The following is a 23,778-nucleotide window of genomic DNA, read 5'->3' on the forward strand; positions in this document are numbered from 1 at the left end:
TGGCTGGTTGATTTAGATTAGACAATGCAAGTGTTCTAATCACAGATCAGTGTGCATCAGAGACATATGTACCTGGATAAGAACTTTGATTTAGATACACATTTCCTCCTTGATTTGTGTTTTCTTGTATTTTTGGTTTTGCCCATGGTCTTGCCTAACTTTAACTTAAAAAAGGTTATGTTTAATTGGCTATCTGCACCTATTCTATGGGTTGCACCAGCATGCGCGTTATGGGCGGGATCTTCACAGCAGAGGAGTTAGGATTGGCTGAACAACTTCGAACAAGCTCTGTGTAGTAGAACCAGAACGCCTTGCGGTAGAACGCCTATGTGGTTGCCAGGGGGATGCGTGAACACCGGAAGCATACTTTATACGGATTAATATTATTGTTTCTGTGTAGTATTTAATTTTGCATTTTTGTTATGTGGGACCTCAAAATGGAAACAAAACTATAAACCATCCGTGACCTCACTTTTCTGGTAAGGACCCAGGGTTTTCATGGTAAAACTGTCTGCTCTGCAGGGTTAACTCGGCTAACAGTTGCTAACGAGTTGCTAACTTGCTACCGTTACTTCAGCTTCAGGTTTATCCATTGACAAGGTTTAGGTCACGTAAATTAGCTTATTGGGTAATGCTGCTAGCTAATCACAGTGTTAATAAGGTGTGCTTGAGGTTGTTCGTAGCAATTACTCGGCAGATGACGGGCACAAGGCTGCTGTTACTAGCAATCAGAAGCTAACGTTAATAGCTTTCAACTTTTTGTGTGCTAAACATGAACGAGCTGGTTTGTTTTGGCCAACAATTGAAACAAGCTGCTAGGTGACCGCATCAAACATACTAGCGACTTGACCTCTGATTGTGTAGGGTTTCTGCTTGAGTGAGCTAAATTAAACCATTCCCCAAAATTTGGTTTGATATAGAAAATGAAGACATGACGTCTGTGACTGAGCCTTGCAAAATAACCAGCCAAGCCTTTGTTTTGGGTAAAAAATGATTAAGTTTACCGTCTAAGACGTTTTTAGATTGATTGATAAATGTCTCCAGTAGTTGTTGTTATTTTCACAGATCACCCCCTGTTTCACAGCAAAAGTAGGTGGGCTCAGCATCACATACATGTCATACATGTATAACAACACATGCAACGTAGTTCATTCGAATAGTAGGGACAGCAGTAACAGGCATGTTGACACATCTGTTAACCGGTGTCAAAAACGACAAGAGTCTTTTGACATTACTAGCATAGCATTCTTGTGTTGTTCGTCTTCTCAAGTGTCTTATGAGAATGCACTTGTGCTAATTCAAATTAAGCTAATGTTTACGTCAGTATTGGAATACATTCAAAGATAGTTGATCTGAATTTGACCTGTTAGCTTCTGGAGTGTACATATCGTTGTATTGTTATTATGTATTGTTATGTAGGCACCATGACAGCAGCTGCTTTGAAGATTGGAGATCAGTTAATCCTCGAGGAGGAGTATGATGAAAACTATATCCCTTCTGAACAAGGTAAGGTCACTATAGGCATCTTGATTATTTGGAGTAGCTGTTGGATTATAAAAAATGGATTTTCATTTGGATGTCATTCTATTAACCTGCTGTATTGTTGTCTCATTGACAGAGATTCATGAGTATGCACGAGAAATTGGAATTGATCCTGTCAAGGAAACAGAGTTGCTTTGGTTGGCGAGAGAGGGGATTGTGGCCCCTTTACCTGCGGAGTGGAAACCATGGTTAGATGAAGAAGAATCTTGAAAGATCTTGATGCATGATATACTGTGTCACTGTATGCCAGTTTCCAGTTAGCTGATACTTTAATGATTCCTTTCTTTTGTGCAAGTTAGCATTGTGAAGTCCTCCACAGGCATTGTTTAGCCTCTGATAAAGAATTTCGAAATCACCTGATTGTTTCATGTTTCTCCTCTTTATAGTGAGTCGACATGTGCTCTCTCTCCTCTCACAGCCAGGATGTCACTGGAGACGTGTACTACTTCAATTTCTCCTCTGGGCAATCCACCTGGGACCACCCGTGTGACGAACAGTACCGCCAGTTAGTGCTGCAGGAGCGGGAGCGGGCCCAGCCACGCCCGTCCAAGACAGCAGTCACATCTGGTGGGAAAAAAGAGAAGAAGAAGAAAGACAAGAAGGAGAAGAAAGGGAAAAAGAAGGAACAGGAACTCAAGCCTCCAGGAGTTAGTTTGGGTGGCATGGTTAGTCTGGCTTATCTTTTTCATTTCATTTCATTTTCAGCCCAACCAATGTTACACACCCTATTCAGAGACCAGCATGAAACACCCTATATAATCGTTCTATCACCCCTTTAATAATCAGAGTTAATCTCTCAGCGGACATCGTAATGTCTTCTCAAACACTTTTAGCCTCTCAGCTCTGGTCTTGGGTCCTTGCCCGCGCCTCTGAGTTCCCTGGCACCTCTGCGGGGCTTTGGAGCCGACACATCCATTCCGCCTCTTCGTGGGTCCCTCCTCTCCTCAGATGGTCTGGAACCCCTGAAGACTTCTCTTGGGGTAAAGAGTGTTGCATTGTCATTTCACTTCACAAGAACTTGCACTTTACAGATGTGAAGATTGTACGATAGTCTATCTGGGCAGGGCTAATATCAGCAATAGATGGGTGCATCACTAACACTTACATACTCTTTTGATCTGACAAGAACTTGCTCTTTATAGATGCGAAGATCATAGGATAGTCCATTTTGGTATGATTTTTTGTTATTTGTTTCCAAATAATGTTTTTTGTTCCACAGGGCCCTTTGTCCAGTTTAGGCTCTAGTGTGTTGGAGGGGAAGCTACATGAGCAGATGTCCCGTCTCAGCCCTGGCTTTAAGGAGGAGGAGAAGTCCTCAGATAGGGAGGTATGAGCACAGTGTGTATGTCAGGTTTACTCGAGAGGTAGACAGCTGTCAATGCACAATGCATGGAGTTATTAGCCTTTTTCACACTTGAGCTCTGGAAATTTGATGTGCAATTCGGAACGGATTTCAAACAAAGTCGGGTGTTCAGATATAAAGCTTACAAACCAGCATTTCACAGGCGGGGGTTGTAAAACTTGCTACTTGTGTTAAATACATAGATTGCAGAAGGTGGTGTATAGCACAGAATATACTGTATGTGGCTGCTGTCACGTTGTTTGTTTACCCCATACAGCATGATAGATGAACAAACAGCAGCCACAGTACCCTGATTAATACATTCTGTGGTTGCTACTGCATAGGTTGCATCCGCCGCAGTGATAAAAGATTGGAGCGCAACATACAGGAAAGTTAAAGAGAATATGATACAGCAGCTTATGAAGACTTTACTGGAGAGGGAGAGACACAGTGTTTTGGCTATATGCATTTGCCTCCTCATGACTTTGGCACCGTACCGGCTCTAATGGCCAGCAACCCATTGTTCTCAGGTGTCCACTCTTGAATGTGAAATTATTGTTTTTTCAGAGACCTTCTGGCCAGAGCCCGCTGATGCGCAATCTGCATCTTGATTTGGATGCCCTGGGGAAAAGCTTCCAGTATGAGGTAACATTTCCTCCATATACTCTCCCGTGCCTCTTATAAAACAACACCAAGCTAATATTTACCAAGTGACTTTTTTTTTTACAGAGAAGTTGAATTAACTTGAACAAATAAATAATTGAACTTGAATAATGTTCACCTCCAATATTAAAATGTATGCACTGTCCAGTTTTAGAATAAGATTTACATTCTTGATGTTTTTTTTCCCTGACTCCCCACTATGCTTTAGGACAGCGAGGCTAGTCTCAGTGCTCCTCCTGAGGAATTGACTGAACCAGAGCTACAAGATCTAGTAAGGGATCACAGCCCAGAGCCTGGCTCTCAGGTATTCAATAGCTTATCATCTATCTATGTCTTTGTCAGGATTTTCTGGGCTGTCCATGTAGCCTACTTTATCACACATCCACAAACATACATAAAGTACATGTATCTATTTCCAAGAAACCTTTTTAAACTATCTCAAATGTGACAGTTAATGTGCTTATCTTTTGTTTGTTTTGTGTCTTTGTACCTGGCATGTTGTTGTCTGGCTGTAGATGGAAACCTAACCTGTGGACCTTTCCTTTTTCATTTAACGTCTCCATACTATCATTATTTTACCATTACAGCTCTCTGTGGTCCTTCAACATTGTTTTACTATCCTCTCCTCACTCTTGTGTAAATGGCCTGTTTGTTCTATCTTTAAAGTATCTTTATATATTCCAGGAGCTGGTTACATCAATGGGCCAAATTAACACGGTCATAACTTCTGAAAAGGTTGTAGCTACAACCATGAGTTAGATAGGACACACATAACACCATCTCACCTAATGCTTTTGGTTTGGGTGTGGCCTGTTGTAGCAGTATGTGTCTACACAAAATCCATAGCAGTAACATAGAGTTTGTAACATACAGTAGCTATCAGCAGCTATGGTCAACTTTGCTACTTTTATACAAACTGACCTCAACACTGGCTGTAGGACAGCAATCAGCAGATGCTAAGGTTATATATAGTAATATAAAAGTGAAGCATCATGATAGATGTCCAATGTATGTAGTTCAGTTAATGGATAGATAACTACAGTGGCTACCTACTCTTTCATCTAAGTGCCAGCTGGTTGTGGACTCTGAAGATCAGCAGTACCATTCAGATAAAATCTGGCTGCATGCCTGTTCAGCATCATCACAGAACAAACACATCTTGCTCACACTTGCTCGCTTGGTGTAACCAGCCCCAGCAGACAAATAATAAGAATGAAAGTAATAATAGTTTCCATAAACCGGTCTTGTCCAGTTTAAAGACAAAAAAAGAGAGAAAAAAAGAGTTTCAGATTCTGCGATGTCATATTTGTCATGTTGCGTTTGTCTGCTGGACTATAATATCCCCTCTGACCCTAACCTTTGGAATGTGCCGTTAACTCATGTGCATACTATCCTTCGTCTTGTTAGTTTCTTGTCCACCTTTCTTCTTCTTTGTCACTCCTCTTGTCTCCAAACATAACAAGGTATTGATCATGTTTTTGCACGCTTACACATCCTTCCTCTCCTGTCCTGGTTCCTTCCCCACTCCTCCTTTGGCATCATCATATGGCGCAACGAAGGACCTCACAACTGGCCCACACATTAGCACACCCGCACAGAGAGATAGCAGGGATCAGAGTAGTAGAGATCATGGAGAGGGGGACGAGAAGGTTGAGGTTGAGCGTGAGGAGGAGGAGGAGATCCCAGAGGAAGAACAAGCTGGTGAAGAGTTCATGAGTCGAGAGGAAGAGGAGGAGTGTAAAGGAGATGACCATGAAAGCCTGATGAGTCATGGGAAAAACTGTGAGGAGAAAGAGGGAGAGAAGAGTGATAGCAACATGTTAGAGAAAGCTCAGGAAAGTGTGGAGGAACCTAAAGGAGTTGAGGAAGAGAGTGACGAAGTAGTTGCCTTTTATTCCAGGGGGAAACATGACAGCAGTAAAGGCCTTGAGAGATATTATCTAAGCATAGGGGACGGAGAGAGCAAGAGAGAAGGGGAATTTGACAGTGAGGTGGTAGAGAAATGTATCACCAGTGAAGTTGAGAGGGCTGGTGTGTTTGCAGAGAGGAGTGAGGTAAAACCGCAATCCAGTGACACTGAACAAGCAAATGGAAAGGGCAGTGGACCTAGTGAAGAAGTCGTTGAGATATTTGAAGGAAATGAAGAACAAGTTCAAAATGAGGACTCTGTTGGGCATGGCAAAAGTGAGAGTGCAGCAGAAGATGTTGAAGAAGAGATGGACGCAGTTGAGGGAAGTGAGACCCCGAAATCAGCAGAGGAGAGTGAGGATAGCATCAGTTTAAGGGTCCATTCACAGGGTGAAGGCGGCACAAGGGAGACAACAGAAAAGCAGAGTGCTGAGTTATGTGAAGAGGTGTATGATGAGGAGGATTTTGAGACCGATGTGAAACCAGACGTTGGTAGTATGGATGGTGAGGAAGACGACAGTGACATCCTGGAGAGATGTGTCATGAGCGAGAGAAACATTTCAAGGGGAGGAAAGAGTGGTGAGGAGAGTGATGTTTTAGAGAGGTGTGTTTCAGAGAACATCTCAGAGAAAGTTAAAAGTGAGCTGGTTGTTTTGAAAGGCAAAGACGAAAAGGTATTAGAAACTGATGATTGTGTTGTTGATGATGATGAGGAGGAGGTAGAGGAGGAGGAGGACATTATGGAGATGTCTGTAGAATATGAAGAGGAGGAGGAGGAAGAAGAAGAAGAGGAGAGTGAGAAAAAAGAAGCCAGCGAAAAATATGTAGAAAAACAGGAAATGAGCTTAAGTGGGAAGGAATTAAGTAGAACAGAGGAGGTGGACACAATGCATAGATTTGTACAAAGCTCAGAGGAGGCTAAAGTGGTTGAGCAGGAAGAGGAAAGTGAGGTTGTGGAAATACAACAGGGCCAGGTAAAAGACGAAGAAGAGGAAGATGAAGAAGAAAAAGAAAAGGACAGCGTTGGAGAAGATAGTAAAGAAAGCTCAGAGGATGACGTAGGAAAGGACGTAGAACAGGGCATTGCGCCAGAAGAGCAGTGTGCTGAAACAGAACCCGAGGAGTCAGATAGTGATGAGGAGATATTGGAGATTTGTGTTGAAAGAGAGCAAGAAGAAGATAGTGAACGAGAGAAAAGTGAGAAAATCACTCAAGAGACAAGAGGGATAGCTAGCCAAGGCAAAGACAGTGTCCTCAAAGAAAGTGAGAGGCTCATAAGTGGCGTACCCCTAGGGAAGGGTAGGGCAACCCCCAAAAGCCCTGCACTTGCACCCAGGGACGAAGACTCAGAGAAAAGCCAAGCGTCTGTGAGCAAAGAAGAAGCGGTTGAGCTCCTCTGTAAGGGAGAAGAAAGAGCAAGATCAGTGATTGGAGGTGGACAGAGAGAAATCCCGTTCATGTCGCTTCCGCGGATGGAACGCATGGGGAAATTGCTTACGGTGCAGCGAACTATTTTGCCCTGTGAGGTAGGGGTCTGTGTTAATTGGCTCTGCTGCTCCCTCTCCACTTCCCCTCCCCATGCATGCTTCTCCTGGCTTGCTTGTAGGCCTTGTCTGAAGCTTGTGGATTGTGACACACCCAGTAGGGCTCCAGATAGTCCTGCATTTCAGCTTTCACTCCTGCCCCAGATGCTGTAGACTTCTTTAAAAGGTCTGTACTTGAACTCTCCAATCCATCAGTTTAGAATTTTAGAAAGGAAGATGCAAGGGCCTCAAAACTCCAGTATTTCTTTATTTGGATGACCTATTCAGATGTAAGATAGGAAGTCTTAAGGTGATGCATGTCAGTGCAGTGAAGCTTAGCACCTGTGGATTGGATTGGATGGAGAAGTGCAGGTCCATATACAATAGTATCATTCTGCAATCCCTTCGCCTGTCTCACAGGCTTTCTTGCCTTTCTGCTGGCCTGCTTCAGTGTGTCTCTTTGTTTGTGTGTAGAGCTTATTGGCTAGAGTAGAGATGGACTTCTGCTCCTCTGCATGTTTAGTAGTGTGGGGTGGGCTATAGAGATGGAGAGGCAGCATCATAACAGAGTATTTACTTTACAGGATACAGCTGCCAGTGGCAAAAAACGCAAAGCCTTATCACCCACTGATGATGTCAAGGTATGCCTGGGTTGTAAAGTACTGTTCAGAAATCAATTAGTCATATCAAACAATATGCACAAATGTAAGTTTGATGCAGCCAGCAATACATGCAGTTTTGATGTAGCAAGTTCTTTGATTGAAATACCCTTTCTAAAAATAAATAGATAAATAAATGCTGTGCTTTTATTTCATGTTGTGTTTTTATTCTAGAGAGAGAAAAATGAGGATGAAGACAGCAGGGAGACCAAAGGGAGAGAACAAAGAGAAGACCAGAGAGAAAGAGGGAAATTCACAGAGAGGTTGGCCAAAAACATTATTGCATTTCTGGTGGTCAGAAGGATGCTATGATGACATTTAGCTTGTTTGTGTGTCCTTTCCATCATGATGATGATTTATTAAAATGGAGATGTAAAGTACTAGTTTTATGCATTTCTGTAATATGCTGCCCTCAATATAATATAGTGCCTGTAGTTACAGCTACAGGTATGTACTGTATGTCATACAGGTTATAGACCTGCCTATTATGAAAGAGGAAAAGATAATAATGGCATATTCTCTTTTTGTGTGTCATTTTGTGAGACAAGACTTACTTTCAGTCACAAGCATGATGTTCTGAATTGTTTTGATGCACAGGTATCTGCTTGGTTTGGATGGAGAGAGCTTCCTGGCGGAGCAGAGACTGCAGTTGTGTGCCAGTTCTCCAGACGTGTCCCAGGCCTCCTCCGCTCACATGAAACGCAGCACTTTAGGAGAGGACGGCCGAAGCTCTGGGCTGAGAAAGCTGGGTGCCTCTCCAGTGGCTGCGCCCAGGAGAGGACTGGTGCGGAGCTCCCACGCCTCATCAGACGAGGACCAACACGGGGAGCAGAACGAAGTAGACATGCAGAAGAGCACGGCGTCGGTAGATGAAAGGATGAGCAGAAAGGGGGAGAGACAAAAATCGGAGGAAGAGGAACAAAGTAAAGAACAGGAAGAGGAAGAAGAAGAGGAGTTGGAGGTTGAGGTGGAAGGGGACGAGGAGGATGAGGAGTGGGAAGTGATGGAAGACGAAGAGGAGGAGGTGGAGCTAAAGATTCCAGAGAAAAAACTGGGGGAGGAGAGAAAAGGGATGGTGAAGGTAGGGGAGGCGAAGTTGAAAAAGATGGAAGTTGATATCATGAAGCATAAAACAGACATTTTAAAAGAAAAAGTAAAGTTAAAAATAAGAGAGGAGGAGTTGAATAGTGAGATAGAGGAGAAAATCACTCAGATAGCAGAGCAAACGAGGCCGAGGGTTGAAAGGACGAAACTCGTGGAGGACGTGACTTATGGAAGACCATGGAGTTTCCAAGACAAGCAGAGGTCAAAGTTTCTCAAAGAGGATGCAAGGCGAATCGATGAAGAAGAGGAGGAACGACGACTGAAAGAAGAGGAACGGCGGCAGAAAGAGGAGGAACGACGGCAGAAAGAGGAGGAGAGATGGCAGAAAGAGGAGGAACGACGGCTGAAAGATGAGGAACGACAGCTGAAAGAGGAGAACGAGGTCAACCTCAGGTGTGTGAATATAGCATTTGTTTTCCTGTACCATTGTATTTTCATGGACACTGGCATCAGGTTCTTTAAGTGATTCTGCGTTGTTGTTTCTCCCAGAGCCCTGAGGCTGCAGCTGGACTCGAGCAGGAGAGAGGAGGAGGCCAAGCTGAGAGAGGAGGAGGCCAAGCTGAGAGCTGAGTCGGCCCAGCAGCTCCAGCAGCTCAGGGAGAACGCTCAGAGGGAGAGAGAAGACCAGCAGCGTCTGCTCATGTCAGTACACATCCCTCCTCTCTGAGTTGCTGGGAAGGGATTTAGTCACTGGCAAGCTTTTATGCACCATTTCATGTCATGCCAGTTATTTATAGTAGTAGAACTGTCCTATCTGAGCATGCTCTTGGCATCAGACCAGAAGAGGGAAAGAGTACAACCACTGCCTGCTGTGGTGCTGTCCTGGAGGAGAGAGGAGTACGAACAAGAAGGACGTAGTGTAGTAGAGGACTGGAAATCAGTGGGTGAACGCAAACGTAATTTCGGTATGACAAGGTTAGACTGTGTCAAGCAATCACAATGTTCTGAGATATATGAGAGAAGTTAAGTTCATAACAATACCACTACGACATTTTTAAATGTCTTGAATTTGCCCTTGTACAAGTGAAGTCCCACTGACTATCACCCGTCATCTGTCCAGGGAGGAGAATGAGGCCAGGCTGAGAGAGCTGCAGAGGGCTCTGGAGGAGGAGAGGAGAGCAGAGCGTGAGCGTCTGGAGGCCCAGAAGAGGCGCGAGCTCCAGCGGCTGCAGGAGGAGTCGGAGCTGGAGCTCATGCAGGAGAAGAGGCTGCTGCAGAAGAAGACCGAGGAGGCTCTGGCCTCTCTGAAGCTGGAGGTCAGTGTCGGTGGATGCGCTCGAAGGCGGCTTGTTGTGTAGTTGTGTATGTGCAATGCATGGACAGACGTCTGAGCGAGGCATGTTTTTGCAGGCCAAGACCGACGAGATGCTGAGGGAGGTACCGAGCAGCTCAAAGCAACAGTTGACCGAGTATCGGGCCGAGGTGAGACCCATCAGAAATGTTCCTTCAGAATGTAGATCATGAAATTCACTTATACAGAAATTCCATTTTGTACATTGATCGTTATAAAGAAGGCTTTGCACACACAAAAAAATGACACCTCACCTCATACGTGACGGTCTGCTTACTCTCTCTGTACACTTTGGCATGTGTGTGCAGCTGGGAGACGTGCTGCTGGAGATCAGGGATGAGCTTCAGCGGGACCACAACAGGAAGGTGGAGCAGTTCAAAGAGGAGCAGCGTCAGAAGCTGGAGGACATCAGGCTGGAGCACGTGGAGCAGGTGTGTCCGCCCCTTCCCTCTGCGACAAGTTCAGGAAAACGTGTGTGCTTCAATAAAGGTTCTGGGCTAATTACAAGTAAATCAAGACAGACAATAGATAAGATCTGCGCGATGCGTATTGTCTTGTGTGATTTATTCTTCATGCTGTAATAGTCCCTAAATCTTATATCACCGAGCACCGAGATGTGCTTGACTACGGTAAGCGAAAATCCTAGATGCCTAGGTGACACTAGCTTTTCATTTGATGCTGTTTAATCACATCTACAGTATACAACAAAACATTGTTTTATGTTTAACCTAAGTATTTAATCTTAAGCATAATTGGAGGTTTGGTGGACCACATTGAAAAGTTCAAACTCAACATAACTGAAGTCAGTTTACCTGTGATTTCTGCAGCAAACTTTTACCAGTGAACTGCTTGAACCTAGGTCACAAATGACCTCACATCATTCATGAATGAACCAATGAATCATGCATGAACAATTAGGAAATTAGATTGCAGTAGTGAGAGTGTGTTCATTAAGATAGAAGGTGAAAGAAAATCAACTGAACATAGAGTAGAGTGGTAACAGAAGAATGTAAGCAAAGGAAGAGTCATACTACCAGTGACTGAAGGTTGATGGTCATTTTGATACCACAGATGAATGAAGACCCAATCAGATCAATGGTAGGAAAAATCAGGAGTTTCAGGAGACATCCAGTCTACCCGAATCAATGGCTGTTGATGTGAAACAGATAACAAGTGATATGAACCTTAATGCCCTCCATGTTTAGGAACAGATATCTTTACAGATATCATAAAGGCTCACAGCGCAGGAGCATACTTTTAGTGTCGAAGTAACCTACTAGTATAGTAATATAGGTAGGTACGAGTCCCTGGCCTCACTCTGGCCTCACTACAAGACACAATGTATCGTTTGAAATGTGTTTTAGTGCCAATGTCAATGTCAATTTATTTGTATAGCAATTTAAAAACAACAATAGTTGACCAAAGTGCTGTAAACAAACGATCAGACAAACAAGAAACAAACATAAGACAACAGGGGCTAGACGGAGCGGTGTAGTTGCCAGCGTACCCGTGACACCCTTTGTGCTTTGACAGTTTAGTCTGCTTCAGACAGGACATTGCATGACGGTCAGCCTTTATGGGCAGAAAGCATTTAGAGAAGCATTGTTCATAGAAGGGCATACAACTGCAACTGATAAAACACTGTCAGAAAGCATTACAAATATTGACACAACCAACAAAATAGATTTGTTTGGTTTGAGTGAGGACTTCCACAGTGACTTTATAATGCTGACTTAGAGATAAAGGTAGGAATGTGCAGACAGAGATGTGTTCCATGTCGAGGTTATATGGATCCAAGGAAGGAAGGAGGTTTTTGACTGAACTATCACCTGGCTGTGTATGTCCCAGACTGAAATTCAATAGATCACTGTTGGAGTGATAAAATCCCTTTAACCAAGAGTAGCTGAAAAGAATACTCTATGAATAAATAGCCTGGAAGCCAACAAAATGTGAGGTCGGGAAATTCGGTCTGGACTTTAATTGAGAAACCTCTATGCCCGTATGAAAGCTGGGCGTAACAATTAAATCATCTTGGCTGGTTTTATATGGTGGGTTTTTTTTATACGATATTGGACAAATAAGCAACAGTACCTAGTCATTCACATCACCTGAGCACATTTTTTGTTGATTTTGTTTATTACAAAAAGGCTGTTGCTAGAGAAGCTGGATGTTTAGATTAGAATGTTGCCGCTTGGTGCAGAGGCATCTTTCCTCGCTGTATCAGTTGAAACAGGCCCCATAATCACGTCCTAATGGAGCAGTCTGGCTATGTCGGACTAATCAGTAACAGTAACGCTACACAGATTTGTGGTATCAGAAGACTATCTTCCAAACTGTTTAAGAAAATCAAATCTATTGTCAAAAGGTAAAGGCAGGCAGATGTTAAGAAATGAATGGAATGAAAGGTGTACTGACTTTTCTTGCAGTTGGTTATGAAATGTGGGTCTTTAATGACCATGAAATTAACCGTTCTATTTTTAGAAGGCAGGCTAAAGGCTAAATGCGTGTTAAAATGTGATATTAAATTAATTTAATAATCATACAGAATAAAGGTTAGCTTTCTCACCTCTGCTCGAGAGCTCGATACCTATCTTTACAAGCTAAAGTTTGGGTATGTTGTGTGTGTTGTGTATGTGTATGTGTATGTGTAGGAGAGCAGTCAGAGGGAACATTTGCGGAGCACGCTGCAAGGGGAGAGGGATCGTCTGTTGTCCTCACACAACCTGCAACTGGAGCAACTCAAAACCCAGCTGGATAAGCAGGTCCAGAGGACAAGACAAGCGTACTGCAAGAAGGTTTGCAACCACTAAAACCAGCAGACAGCACTCAACACTCAGACACACCTCATTTGAATGATGAGGAAAGTGCAAAGTCTTAAGTCTGATTAAAGCTTATTCTATAGTCTAAATCTATTTTCCAACTTAACGCCATGGCCAACACCTTAAGCACAAACAGTCAGATCAGTGCTCCCACATGTCACACAGAAGCTATTGTTCATGCATGAACCGCATGAACTGCTCAAACACTGACTTTGCAATTGGCCCACAATTTAAATGAAGGCCCTCAGTGTTCGATATGTGTTTGAGTAACGTAATGACGCCCCTAAACACATTAGCAATATCAAGAGAAATCCATGATTCTCATCCATGCTCTTCAGGAGGAAGAGATTAAGGAGCTAGAGCTACAGCTGGACATACGTGCCAAAGATCTGAAGACTCAGGAAGCCATGCTCTTCAGTCAGGTACTGTTTATCTTAAACTTTATGTTCAAATAATCTAAAATAAGATGGTCATTTTTTTAATCTTTTGACTTGGAATTTGTTTTTCATGTTTTTGTAATGACTGACATTAAACCTGCTGTATGATTCAATCTGTTTTGTGTCAAATAAAGTTGCTTTTGTGTTTTGCTTTTTAAGTAATTCCCATTGTTTCTTACAGACATCAGAGATCCAAAGGAGAAGACACCAACTAGGACTCAAAGAAAATGAGGTATTGAGAGAATTACTGTGTGTGTGTGCGTGTGTGTGTGTGTGTGTGTGTGTGTGTGTGTGTGTGTGTGTGTGTGTGTGTGTGTGTGTGTGTGTGTGTGTGTGTGTGTGTGTGTGTGTGTGTGTGTGTGTGTGTGTGTGTGTGTGTGTGTGTGTGTGTGTGTGTGTGTGTGTGTGTGTGTGTGTGTGTGTGTGTGTGTGTGTGCGTGCGTGCGTGTGTGTTTATGTTTGTTGAGCTACCCATCATTGCTGCATGTTTATGCTTTTCCCTTTGCCACAGATGGAGGGACTTCATGAAGATCTTGAGAGAGTGACACTCGAGAGGGACCGTGCCAGAGAGGAGGCCCACCTGGAGAGGCAGGAGAAGGGACGCCTGAAGGAGGAGAACCAGGCCATGAAGGCAGAGCGGGAGAAGCTGGAGAAGAAGCTGGAGCTGCTGCAGGAGCGCTGTGACCAGCTGAGCCGCCGTGTCAGGTAGTGACACCCTTAAAACGCACCGTTGCCAACAAGATATCTTCTTCACAACACAGTTCACGCTTGTACTCACCATATGATAAGACAATCTGGCAACACAGTTTGACCAAACAATGATGAGCTTTGATAGTTGATAATAACCATGAGTGGTAGTCAGTTGCACAAACTAGGACTGATGATTCAAATGTCTGTTTCTCTGTCACGCGTGTTTAGTGACCTGGAGCGGACAGAGAAAAGAGTCTCTTCCTCAAAGTCAGAACAAAGGCAAACAAAGGTCAACACCAAGGGGAAACGAGAAACGAGGAAGAAGGACCGGGAGTCCTCCTCACTTCCCAGTGATGAGCAGTCGTTACATGTGGAGGACCTGGAGCCCCCGAACGCATCCTCCACCCCTCCACTTCCCAAAAACAGCGAGAGTATGGAAGGGTGAGTAGGTGTTCCTGTGTGACCTATTTTACCGCATATGTTCAAATCATTAGCACTGTTATGAGTACCGGTATGTGACTGCATAATTGCTCATAATGTTTGTCTCTCAGTCTGAGGTACTACATATCGTCAGAAGGCATGTCTCTGCAGAAGGCCCGGAACTTTCTGGAGCAGCAGAGCGGTAGCTTGAGCGAGAGGCAGGCAGTCCTGATGGCTGCCCGCTCGAGCTGCTTTCAAGGCCCCGTCAGAGAGGGGGCCAACCAGGAACTGCTGAAGAACCTCCAGCAGGTAGGCAGCAGCACGTATGGATCAGAGAGACTAATTGGAGTTTATCGATGGTACTCCCACCACCTATGCACTGTGAGGTCTCCCTCACGCCCATGTGGGGGTCTGTGTTTGCCCCCTTCTCTTTTCTGTCAAGGAGGCAAATCATCTGGAGCAGCTGAGGGCTACTGTGCAGAAGGGACAGAATCTTCTAGAGAAAAAAGCAGAGAGACTCAACCACTTGGAGAGCTCATTGGTGGATGAGGTGTGTTCAGCTTTGTTCTTCCATCTGTCAATGTCATGACTTTAATTATACCTGTAGTGTGTATTGTATGATGTAGAAGTAGCATGTTTGAGTCTAGTACTAAAATAGTTTCCTGAAGATTGCTGAGAGTATTTTATGTATATCTGGTCAGTCCATTTCAGTCCATTTCAAGTTGTTCTGCTCTTCACTACTCTTTTTAGTTTTCATACAATGACACGGACAGACATGACGTGGATAGGAAAGTCACATTTCTTGTCACAGACTCAGACATGAGCAGTGTGGATGGCCATGAAGGGACAGGTTAGTAGTACTTCATTCCAACGTTAAGTGTTTACTTTGCCATTTAAATACTTTCTATTCTTTTTTTCCACCTTATTGTATAAACCTCTGTGTTTCCATTCAGACGTCCATCCAACTGTCCCGGCCAAAGTGCAGCATTTAGCCGACTCCCTGCAGCACATCTCTGCACAGCTAAACACGGTCCTAGAGGCTTTGGGTTCTCTGTCCCAAAAGAAAGCTCCGCTCTTGCCGAATGTTCAGGCCTCCTACCAACCCCTGTCAGTGCCTTTATCTCAGGAACAGTCTCTCTCCTCTGGCTTGCTGTCTGCATCCAGATGGCCTTGGGCCTCTGCCAGGACTGGCACCAGTAACCTAGGCAGGGCTGGCAACAGCTTCATTTTCCAGAAGGAACGTGAGGATTCAGTTGCCACCAACAAATTATCTTCTGGTAGGTTGGGTAAGGCAGCTGTAGTACTGTGCAGAGTTCTGGGGTATTCTCACTGAATTCTGATGTGTTCATATGTTACTCCTGTGTGTACTATACGACGGGGTAGGGGTCCATGCCATTGTACAGGACTTTGTCTGACACCAAAAGCCAGACCAGATATAGACACTGAGTGAGGCCTGTGCCTGTTTACCATCGAGAGGGTCATGTTCATGTACATCAGTGATAACATGGGCTGAAGAAGATAGCATGTTGGTCTGTATGTCTAGGATTTTCCATCGTTTTGTGCAGTCTTTGGCACCACCTGCCACGTTGGCATGATTTACATTTGCTTTAGTATAACAGGCTTGGTCTTAGGTTTTGACTCAGAGACGGATCAAGGAAGCGAATCGAGGAGCATCTTCTGTTGGAATGCTCAGCAGCCGCTTCTAATAGCAATCACGACTGTTAGACTGAATTGTTAGACTTAGTGCAGTTTTACTATCCGAGACTTGGCCTGTGCTATGTTATTAATTTATTGTACCATCTACAATAAATCAGCCGATCCTGATCTAGCTGTCAAGCTTTATTGACCATCTTCAATTCAGACATTAGAACTAAAACACAGTCCAACCAACCACTAGAGAATCGAACCGTTAACGCTCAATTACAGTTTACGTATAGATGGAATTGTAATTTATGGTTAGCCTGGGTATCACCAGACCCAGCTCAATATTTTGGGATTGAACATTAGTCTGGGGAGTCTGCGCTGTATTTCTACTGCACAAGAGGCATGCTGCTCAATAGGCATAGTTCAAATGGCTGTGCGCTTGGATAGTCCTTCAACCAATCAGACCAACGATCTGGGTGCACCTGGTGGATAAGCCAGTTTGTGATCGGTTCCAGCAAAAGTGGAACGGAAGCAGGGGAGATAAATGTGCAGGTTTCCAGCCTGAGCTGCAGGGCAAAATCAATGGCCGGCAGATCGGGCTTGGTTTACCCAGTCTAATTTATGGTGCCTTTGGGTGTCTTAACATTTCTGTTATCACCACATGGTTTGATCTTCTCAGATGCCATACCTAGGTGCATAGCTGACATAAGATTTTTTTTTGTCATAGGGCTTCCCATGAATGTCCGTGGAGGTTATTCAATGATAGGCAATTACAACCTCTCAGGGTTTCCTGCAGCCAGGTAGGTGTTTTGATGTTCTGCTTCTACTTCTGAGAATGGTGTCCTCTGTCACAGTGCTCATAGCATCACTTGGAATGTGCCTAAATAAATCTGCCAGATGATTGTAGTTGTTCAGTTGTAAACAAACGGTCACATGACATTAAGGCATTATGACGTCCGTGGATGCAAAACCTTAATACTGTAGAAGAGAATATCCCACTTTATTGTTTCACACCCACCCAAATGCATCTCCTCTAGTGTAAGTGTAAAAGAAATAACTCTGTGTATGACTTTGTTCAACTTTGCATATGTTTGTTTGTTTGTTAGTGAGCAGGTACAGAGTATGTTGTCTACAAAGTCGGCAGAGATGGATGACCAGCAGTTGCAAAGCCTGATTGAATGCAACAAGCGATGGCTTGAAACACGCAGGAAAGATCCTGGCATGTATCCTTTCAAACCACTCCAATTAATAGGTTTGCTATATTTAGCCCATAATTGATCACTAATCATGTCATAATCATAGTTTATCATAATTTATTTGTACCACAATTTTGACTTTAGCACTGCTGTTAAAACTTCAGTTGGCCATTTCTATGTTTAAGTTCTGTAAATGCTTTTTCCTCAACCAAGGACAGACCGTTGTTTACCCGTTATCGGCCTCCGTCCTCCCTCGGTGGACTCGTCCAACTGGGTCTGGATGAGAGTAACCAGATAAAGGTCTACCACTACTGAGGAGCCACTCCATGTTCCGATCATCTGTGTGCATGTGCAAGAGACTGTGCGAGAACAAAATATGAAGTCCATTCCAGTTGTTTCTGAATTTGCTTTCTGTTGTTAGGAGCTGAATCATGCGCAGCAGCACTGGTACATTTTGAGCCTGTTGTCACCAACAAGATGACTTATTCCATACTTATTTCTGTAATTGTACTGGGCCAACATTTTTAACAGGTCCTAAACACATATCAATTTAAGATTTAAATCTGTGTAAGGTATCTGTGCAGATATCCTTTCTGCAGTACTAAGCACGCTGCAAGGCCTTTTAATGAACACCTCTTTAATGTCTGTCTTGGCTCTGTAATCTAGATATAAATGCCATGTATGTTTGTAAAGTCGTTTTGTAAAATACATGAATAAAACGTATATTTGTAGCGCCCGCCTCGTCATGCATTCTTACAGTTTAAATTGGCAAAAGGTTGGAGCTTGGTACAAACCCCTCTGGCTGACATTTTGGATCCCACATGTCATTGTGATCAATCAGACTTTGGCTTTCATCTACAAAACCATAAAACCAAATTGCTCTAATGCATCCCAAGTAATTAAATGGCTACACACTTCATTTCATATAATGTAAAGCAAAGAATGCATTTATTTCACAGGTCTGAAATTAAATGTAACGACATCAACTTAGAAAAAGTACACTTGCCTGGTCCATCACTATGATTTTAACTAACTTAAATGGAATAATGACAAATTCATACAGTGCCTCACATATTCAACCCCCTGAAAGTCAAAATGTTCTAGATTACAATAAGTGCATATCTTCCGAATTTACTTGTATTGGTACTAGCAACAAAGAGGACTGACTAAAGAATTTGTCATGAGTGAGGAGTCTCTCCTTTGTATATCTGAAATTGTATTCTTATAAACAGTTATGTACTAGCACATTTCCAAAAGCAAATAAGGTGTGTAAATTAGGATAATCTTTTTTCATCTCAAAAAATCTTTCAAGGGGGTTGAACAATTTGGCAAGAAAATGGATTTGCTGACCAATGTTTAAGACACAGTGTTGTATTGTAGTGTTGTAAGACACCAGTATGCATTATGTAAGCTTTTTGTAACCAAAAATTATTGAACAATCCATTCCATAAAATTTGCTCACAAACATGAGCACAATGACCCAGGCAAAAATTCTTTGTTCGTTTCTACAAAACCTACTTTTAATTAGTAATCCAAAATGATACATTTTTGGTTACTCGGTGGGTCATTCTAAAGGTCCAGCCCCTGGGCTTTTTCTGTGACCCCTCATTCAAGCGTAATGTAGTGTACTGGTTTCAAAGCATGATTCAGACATTTAAAAAGGTACTGCTGTGCAATGACTACGTTTCTTGATTGCGCCTCCTCCTCCGACCCCTCACCCTCTCTTCTCCCTTGTGGTCAGTCACCTTGTTCTCCTGAACGGACCTCAGCCTGGCCAGGATGTGTTTCTTGGGGAACTTCAGGGTGGTGCAGCCGAACTGGCTGACGCCGCCCGTGTCCCCCGGGAGCTTCTCGCGTCTCTGTACCCAGCTGCGCCAGCCCGGCTTCCAGCAGTACACACTGTCGTAGAAGCGCGAGCCGTTCTCGCCGCCAAGCACGTAGATGCGCCGCTTCCATCGCGCCACGCCCCCCGCTGCGATTCTCCGCGGCAGCCCGGGGAAGACCACGGGGCTGGGCGCCCGGTCGCTGCCCCCGCCGCGGTCCAAGCTCGGGGTCACCTCTCGCTCGGCCCCGGAGCCGCGTCCCTCTCGGAAGAACAGCACCCGGCCCGTGGCGTCCAGCGGCTCCAGCTGCGTGTAGTTGCCGTCCAGGAACTTGGCGGCGTCGCGCATGTAGCCCCCGACGGCGCACACGCCGCCCCGCACCGCCACGCCTCCCGCCAGGCAGGTGGCGCCCGAGTCCAGGGCCACGCGAGTCCAGAGCGCGGTGGCCGTGTGGTAGATGAGCACGCCCGAGTGCACCACGGCGCGGTTCTGCTCCAGCGTGGCGCCGCCGAGCAGGTAGAGGCGCCCGCGGAGCGCGGCGCAGGCGAAGGAGCGCAGCGGCAGGGGCAGCTGCGGCCCCGGCGACCAGCACATGGTGCCCAAGTCCAGCGTCTCGCACGAGTCCAGCAGCGCCGAGCGGTTGCAGCCGCCCAGCGCGTACAGGGAGTTGCCGCAGCCCAGCAGGCCCAGCATGGCCCGCGGCTGGGCCATGGGCGGGCGCGACAGCCAGCGGTCGGCCACCACGTCGTACTCGTGCACGTCGGCCGACACCTGGCCGCGCCGCAGGATGCCGCCGGCCACAAACAGGCGCCCGCCGATGGCCGTGCAGCCGGGGCACAGCAGCGAGCCGAGCGCCGCCAGCTTCTCCCACTTGCCGGTGCGCGGGTCGAAGCAGTCCACCGTGAAGTCCTCCTCGCGCAGCCCGTCGTCCTCGCGCGGCTTCAGGTCCACGCACACAATCTTCTTCTCGTACATGCCCTCGCGGGGCCGCAGGGGCCCTCCCATGGCCTCCACGCTGGCGCGCGGCCCCAGCTCCTGGTTCAGCCGCCGGCTCTCCTCCGGCGCCAGCAGGCCCGGCCGCAGGTGCCGCAGCAGCGCCGGCATGTGGCCGTAGCGCTCGGCCGGCTTGTGCTCGGCCCAGCGCCGCGCCGCGTCGTACACCTCCGTCTCCGACTCCACGCCCAGCCGGTCCGACTCCAGCAGGCTGCCCAGGGTGCCCGGGTCCAGCAGGAGGAAATCCCTCTGGCGTGCCACGCGCGGGAAGTGCTGGGCCACCAGCCGTAGGGAGGCTCGCAGGAGCAGCTGGTCGTGGTGCGAGCGGGCCAGAGAGTACATCCCCAGACAGTTCTCGACAGACAGGTGCTCAAACAGAAACCTGCGGACAGAAACAACTCTGTTTGTGTATTTACATTTTATATCTAGGGAGAATGCATACACATTCATCATTACCATAATCAACTGATAGAAAAATGTGTGTATAGCTTAAAATGTGATATGTAAATGCCGTTAGTGGTACACGGATATACACACACACACACATATATGCATTAGCTATTAGTACTGATGTATTAGTAGCCATTAGTTTACCTTGAACACAGGTCCTGCAGGGGCATGACTTGAAGGCGACTGGCTGCTACAAAGAGGTCCTCTGCTGTGTCGAGGCTAAGGCCAGCCTCCCCTGTGTAGATAAACTGGATGACCGTGTCCATAACTGCTGGTGTTACTTCCTCCAGTCGGATTTCTGTAAGGCGAGACTCCACCAGGGGGCTTGTGAACATAGCTCGGAAATAGGGGCTCACTGCAGCTAGAAGAACCCTAAAAACAACCATCATCTTAAGTTATCAGACTGTATACATTAATAGGAGAATTGTCAACAAAACTACTTTTGTTTTGGTACAACCCTGTCACGGTTCTCTCAGAGTGTGTACTTCTGACCTCTGCGTTCATCTTGTTTCTTCACAGGTCCCTCTTTGTGAGACAGTGCTTTGTTTGTAGGTTTCCTGTATTCAAAACCAATTAAGGTCTGGGTCTTTGTTCTCCATTTAATCTGAAAATGCAGTGCCTCTCCAAGTGCTTCAGTCCTTCTGTATAGTTTATGTCTACCCAGCCTTCCCTAACATGGAACACCCAAGTTCCCTTCCACCCTTGGAGTTTCTCAGCCAGAATAACCCCCTCCACCACCACCCCTACCCTGACATTTGCTTACATGGCAGTAGGGATGACCAAATGTTAATGTTGTACAGGTATTATTCTTATTGGTTAATATCTTGCTACACGCTGATGATGGCCTAGGGCCAATACGTTTGTAGAAGACATTGTGCAACAAAAACTTTAACAAAAAATAGTTTTTTTTTAATATCTTAAGAGACTGTTACATCTGGCCCCCTGTTTAGACCCCCATCCCCTCTCTATTTTGTTCATACATATCTCTTCAGGTGCCATAATAATGGCATATTCAGCCTCTAACCATCATTACTTAGACTTGTACAAATCACATGAAATGGACATACCTTTCCATTTACAATAAGAGTAGTAAATTCATCTTCAAGCATGTGTTGCCATATTCTCCTATCTTGGTCATTTTAGCCAAATCCGTCTTTTTTCCTTTCAAAAAAATTCAAATTATGGCACAGGTAGTTTTTCAGTGGTGGGTACACTATATCCTGGGTGAAGAGACATGTCATGTACATAAAGAGCTGGATACCGCAAGGCATTACATAGGAAAAACAGACTGCACTTTCCCCATCATTAAAATTATGGCCCCATGTCTTACAGCAAGCATAATTATATCAATACAAGACTTTGCCATTAGGTGCAGCTCACCTGTGACACATAAATCTCTTCCCTTCCACAAGGAGGGTGACATCACAGAGCTGCTGGGCATCAAGTAATTGCTTTAGGCCTGCATTAGAGAAGTGTCGCAGAATTAGAGCAATGATAATACATCAAAAGGCCCATCTTATGATAATGACAACGATGATGTCTAACCATGTGTGATATAGTCTCCAAGTGGTGTGGTGCTGTCATCAGGAAAATCCTCCTCTTCTGAGTCGCTGTCTGAGAGAGGCTCCCCTCCGCCGCTGTCAGCATCCTGCCACGGCTGTGGCCGCCAGGTAACGGAGCCACCCTTAACAGAGTTCATCTGTGACACGCACACACCACACATAGGAGTTCATTAGGCTGTTTTGTCCTGAGGAGGGTCACCGTAATATTTTTAACAAAACAACTTTGAGACTGAGAGTAGCAAGGATGGAATCACGTGTATCATCAATGATGGAAATCATGCAGCACTTTGCTTTTCAAGCAATTTTATACAAAGGGGTGAACTATTGTGGTAAACAACCACTTTCCATGTTTATCTAAAAAGTATTTTCAGAGGAAACAAAGGGAGTGTATATAGTATTGTTTGGAAGGATGCTCTTGCCCTGCATAAAATAGAATTACTCCACTCCTGTGGGTGGCAGTGCAAACATGAATTCTTATGACGGCAACTAGTAAATGGTGTCCAGTAGCATGTAGGAACTGTTATCTATTCTAGGCTACTGTGACCGTGTACACCGAGTTTTATTGACGTATGTCAATGACAAAAAACATTATAAATATACACATTAAATGTTAGAATTATTTAAAATTAAACTGACACTCAAGTCATAAACAAAAAACAAGAAGGGTGACATAGTTAACTTGAGAAGTAGGCAAAGAGCTCAAAGTGCTGGCCTTGCATTTGATTTATTACCTTCACTATCAGGAGGGTGATTAGAAGAATCCCAACAATGCACAGTCCAAGTGTACTGGATGTCGACAGATTACAACCACCACGGTTAGTCGTGAACTCCTATTACTTTGATCAGTTGGACAGGGTCCCGCAATGGCCTTTTATAACGTATTATCTTCCTTCTCTGCCTCCTTTGAACACCTCGCCCATCTTGGTATGTTCGTGCTGTGATTCATGCACCCAGATCATCACGACTCAGCGTAGACTTCCAACGTTTATAGAGATTATAAGGAATAACAAGTTCGCTAGGTAGCTAACTAGGCGGTTAGCTCGTTAGCTGCCCAATACGGACCATCTTACTTAGCTGTTACCTTGACGTGAACTAAAAAAAAAAAAAGCACACCCTCGCTTTCATTTACTATTTAACTGGACATTTTCCTGACCTAATACAGCTACACTCATGTTTAACATATTGACGTAAAACAAAAACGGACACCGTCGATGCGGCATCATTTTGAAAGAAAGCCGTCGATTCAATGATCAACACTCAACAACAGTTGTTTCTGTTTCTTCGCTTCTTCTTCGCCTCCGTCCTCTTCTTCTATGGAGTTGTGGAGATCAGCTGCGATAATGTAGACTATCTGCCATCTATTGAGTAGGAGAAGGCATACATTGTTTCTGATTCTGCAGAGCTATTTTAACCGATACACGCTAAATACAAACAACAACACAGACAGATTTTATTAGTCCTCCTCAATTATTTGTTTTACACCGACGTGGTGAATTTAGGTTGGCTGCTAGTGGCTAACATTAGGTTTCACGAGCCTCCGGGCCAGTGAGCGGCGGTGATGGCCACACTGATCATTTTCCATGTGAAAAAAAAGCACAAGAATTAGGAGAAGCTAGTGACAGTAGCCTGCGGCTAATAAAAAAGCGTCAAAATAAAGGCCAAACGCAAAACCTCAGTTTCAAGGTATCAAGCAGAGGTGGAGTCTAGCTTCA

The 23,778-nt window shown here is 44.9% G+C and overlaps 2 protein-coding genes across 7 annotated transcripts; one reads left to right on the forward strand and one right to left on the reverse strand.

The window, feature by feature from the left end:
* The first annotated feature begins 328 nt into the window (after positions 1–328).
* On the forward strand, positions 329–17,969 carry LOC134099123 (centrosomal protein of 164 kDa-like). 5 transcript variants are annotated; one of them, XM_062551906.1, is made up of 29 exons: positions 329–479; positions 921–983; positions 1,420–1,506; positions 1,619–1,730; positions 1,961–2,207; positions 2,376–2,522; positions 2,762–2,869; positions 3,452–3,529; positions 3,756–3,851; positions 5,107–6,981; positions 7,563–7,619; positions 7,812–7,900; positions 8,235–9,134; positions 9,231–9,383; positions 9,802–9,997; positions 10,092–10,163; positions 10,341–10,463; positions 12,684–12,827; positions 13,190–13,273; positions 13,470–13,520; positions 13,800–13,993; positions 14,207–14,419; positions 14,530–14,707; positions 14,841–14,948; positions 15,149–15,248; positions 15,352–15,675; positions 16,770–16,842; positions 17,149–17,265; positions 17,457–17,969. In XM_062551906.1, exons 2-29 carry the CDS (start codon positions 932–934, stop codon positions 17,551–17,553), a joined length of 6,075 nt encoding a protein of 2,024 aa, XP_062407890.1. In that variant the 5' UTR covers positions 329–479; positions 921–931; the 3' UTR covers positions 17,554–17,969. The 5 variants fall into 5 exon arrangements, with proteins under 5 accessions (XP_062407890.1, XP_062407892.1, XP_062407891.1 ...); XM_062551908.1 differs by lacking the exon at positions 921–983 and adding an exon at positions 1,066–1,089; XM_062551905.1 differs by lacking the exon at positions 329–479 and adding an exon at positions 1,066–1,089.
* Positions 17,956–23,713, reverse strand: si:dkey-260j18.2 (uncharacterized protein LOC325231 homolog). 2 transcript variants are annotated; one of them, XM_062551911.1, is made up of 5 exons: positions 22,798–23,713; positions 22,050–22,203; positions 21,885–21,963; positions 20,649–20,876; positions 17,958–20,436 (listed from the first exon to the last, which is right to left on the reverse strand). In XM_062551911.1, exons 2-5 carry the CDS (start codon positions 22,201–22,203, stop codon positions 18,918–18,920), a joined length of 1,980 nt encoding a protein of 659 aa, XP_062407895.1. In that variant the 5' UTR covers positions 22,798–23,713; the 3' UTR covers positions 17,958–18,917. The 2 variants fall into 2 exon arrangements, with proteins under 2 accessions (XP_062407896.1, XP_062407895.1); XM_062551912.1 differs by lacking the exons at positions 22,050–22,203; positions 22,798–23,713 and adding an exon at positions 21,572–21,724 and having other exon boundaries at positions 17,956–20,436; positions 21,885–21,961.
* Positions 23,714–23,778: the final 65 nt, after the last annotated feature.

This window comes from Sardina pilchardus, chromosome 13 (assembly GCF_963854185.1).
Source record: "Sardina pilchardus chromosome 13, fSarPil1.1, whole genome shotgun sequence".
In the NCBI taxonomy this organism is placed as follows: Eukaryota; Metazoa; Chordata; class Actinopteri; order Clupeiformes; family Clupeidae; genus Sardina; species Sardina pilchardus.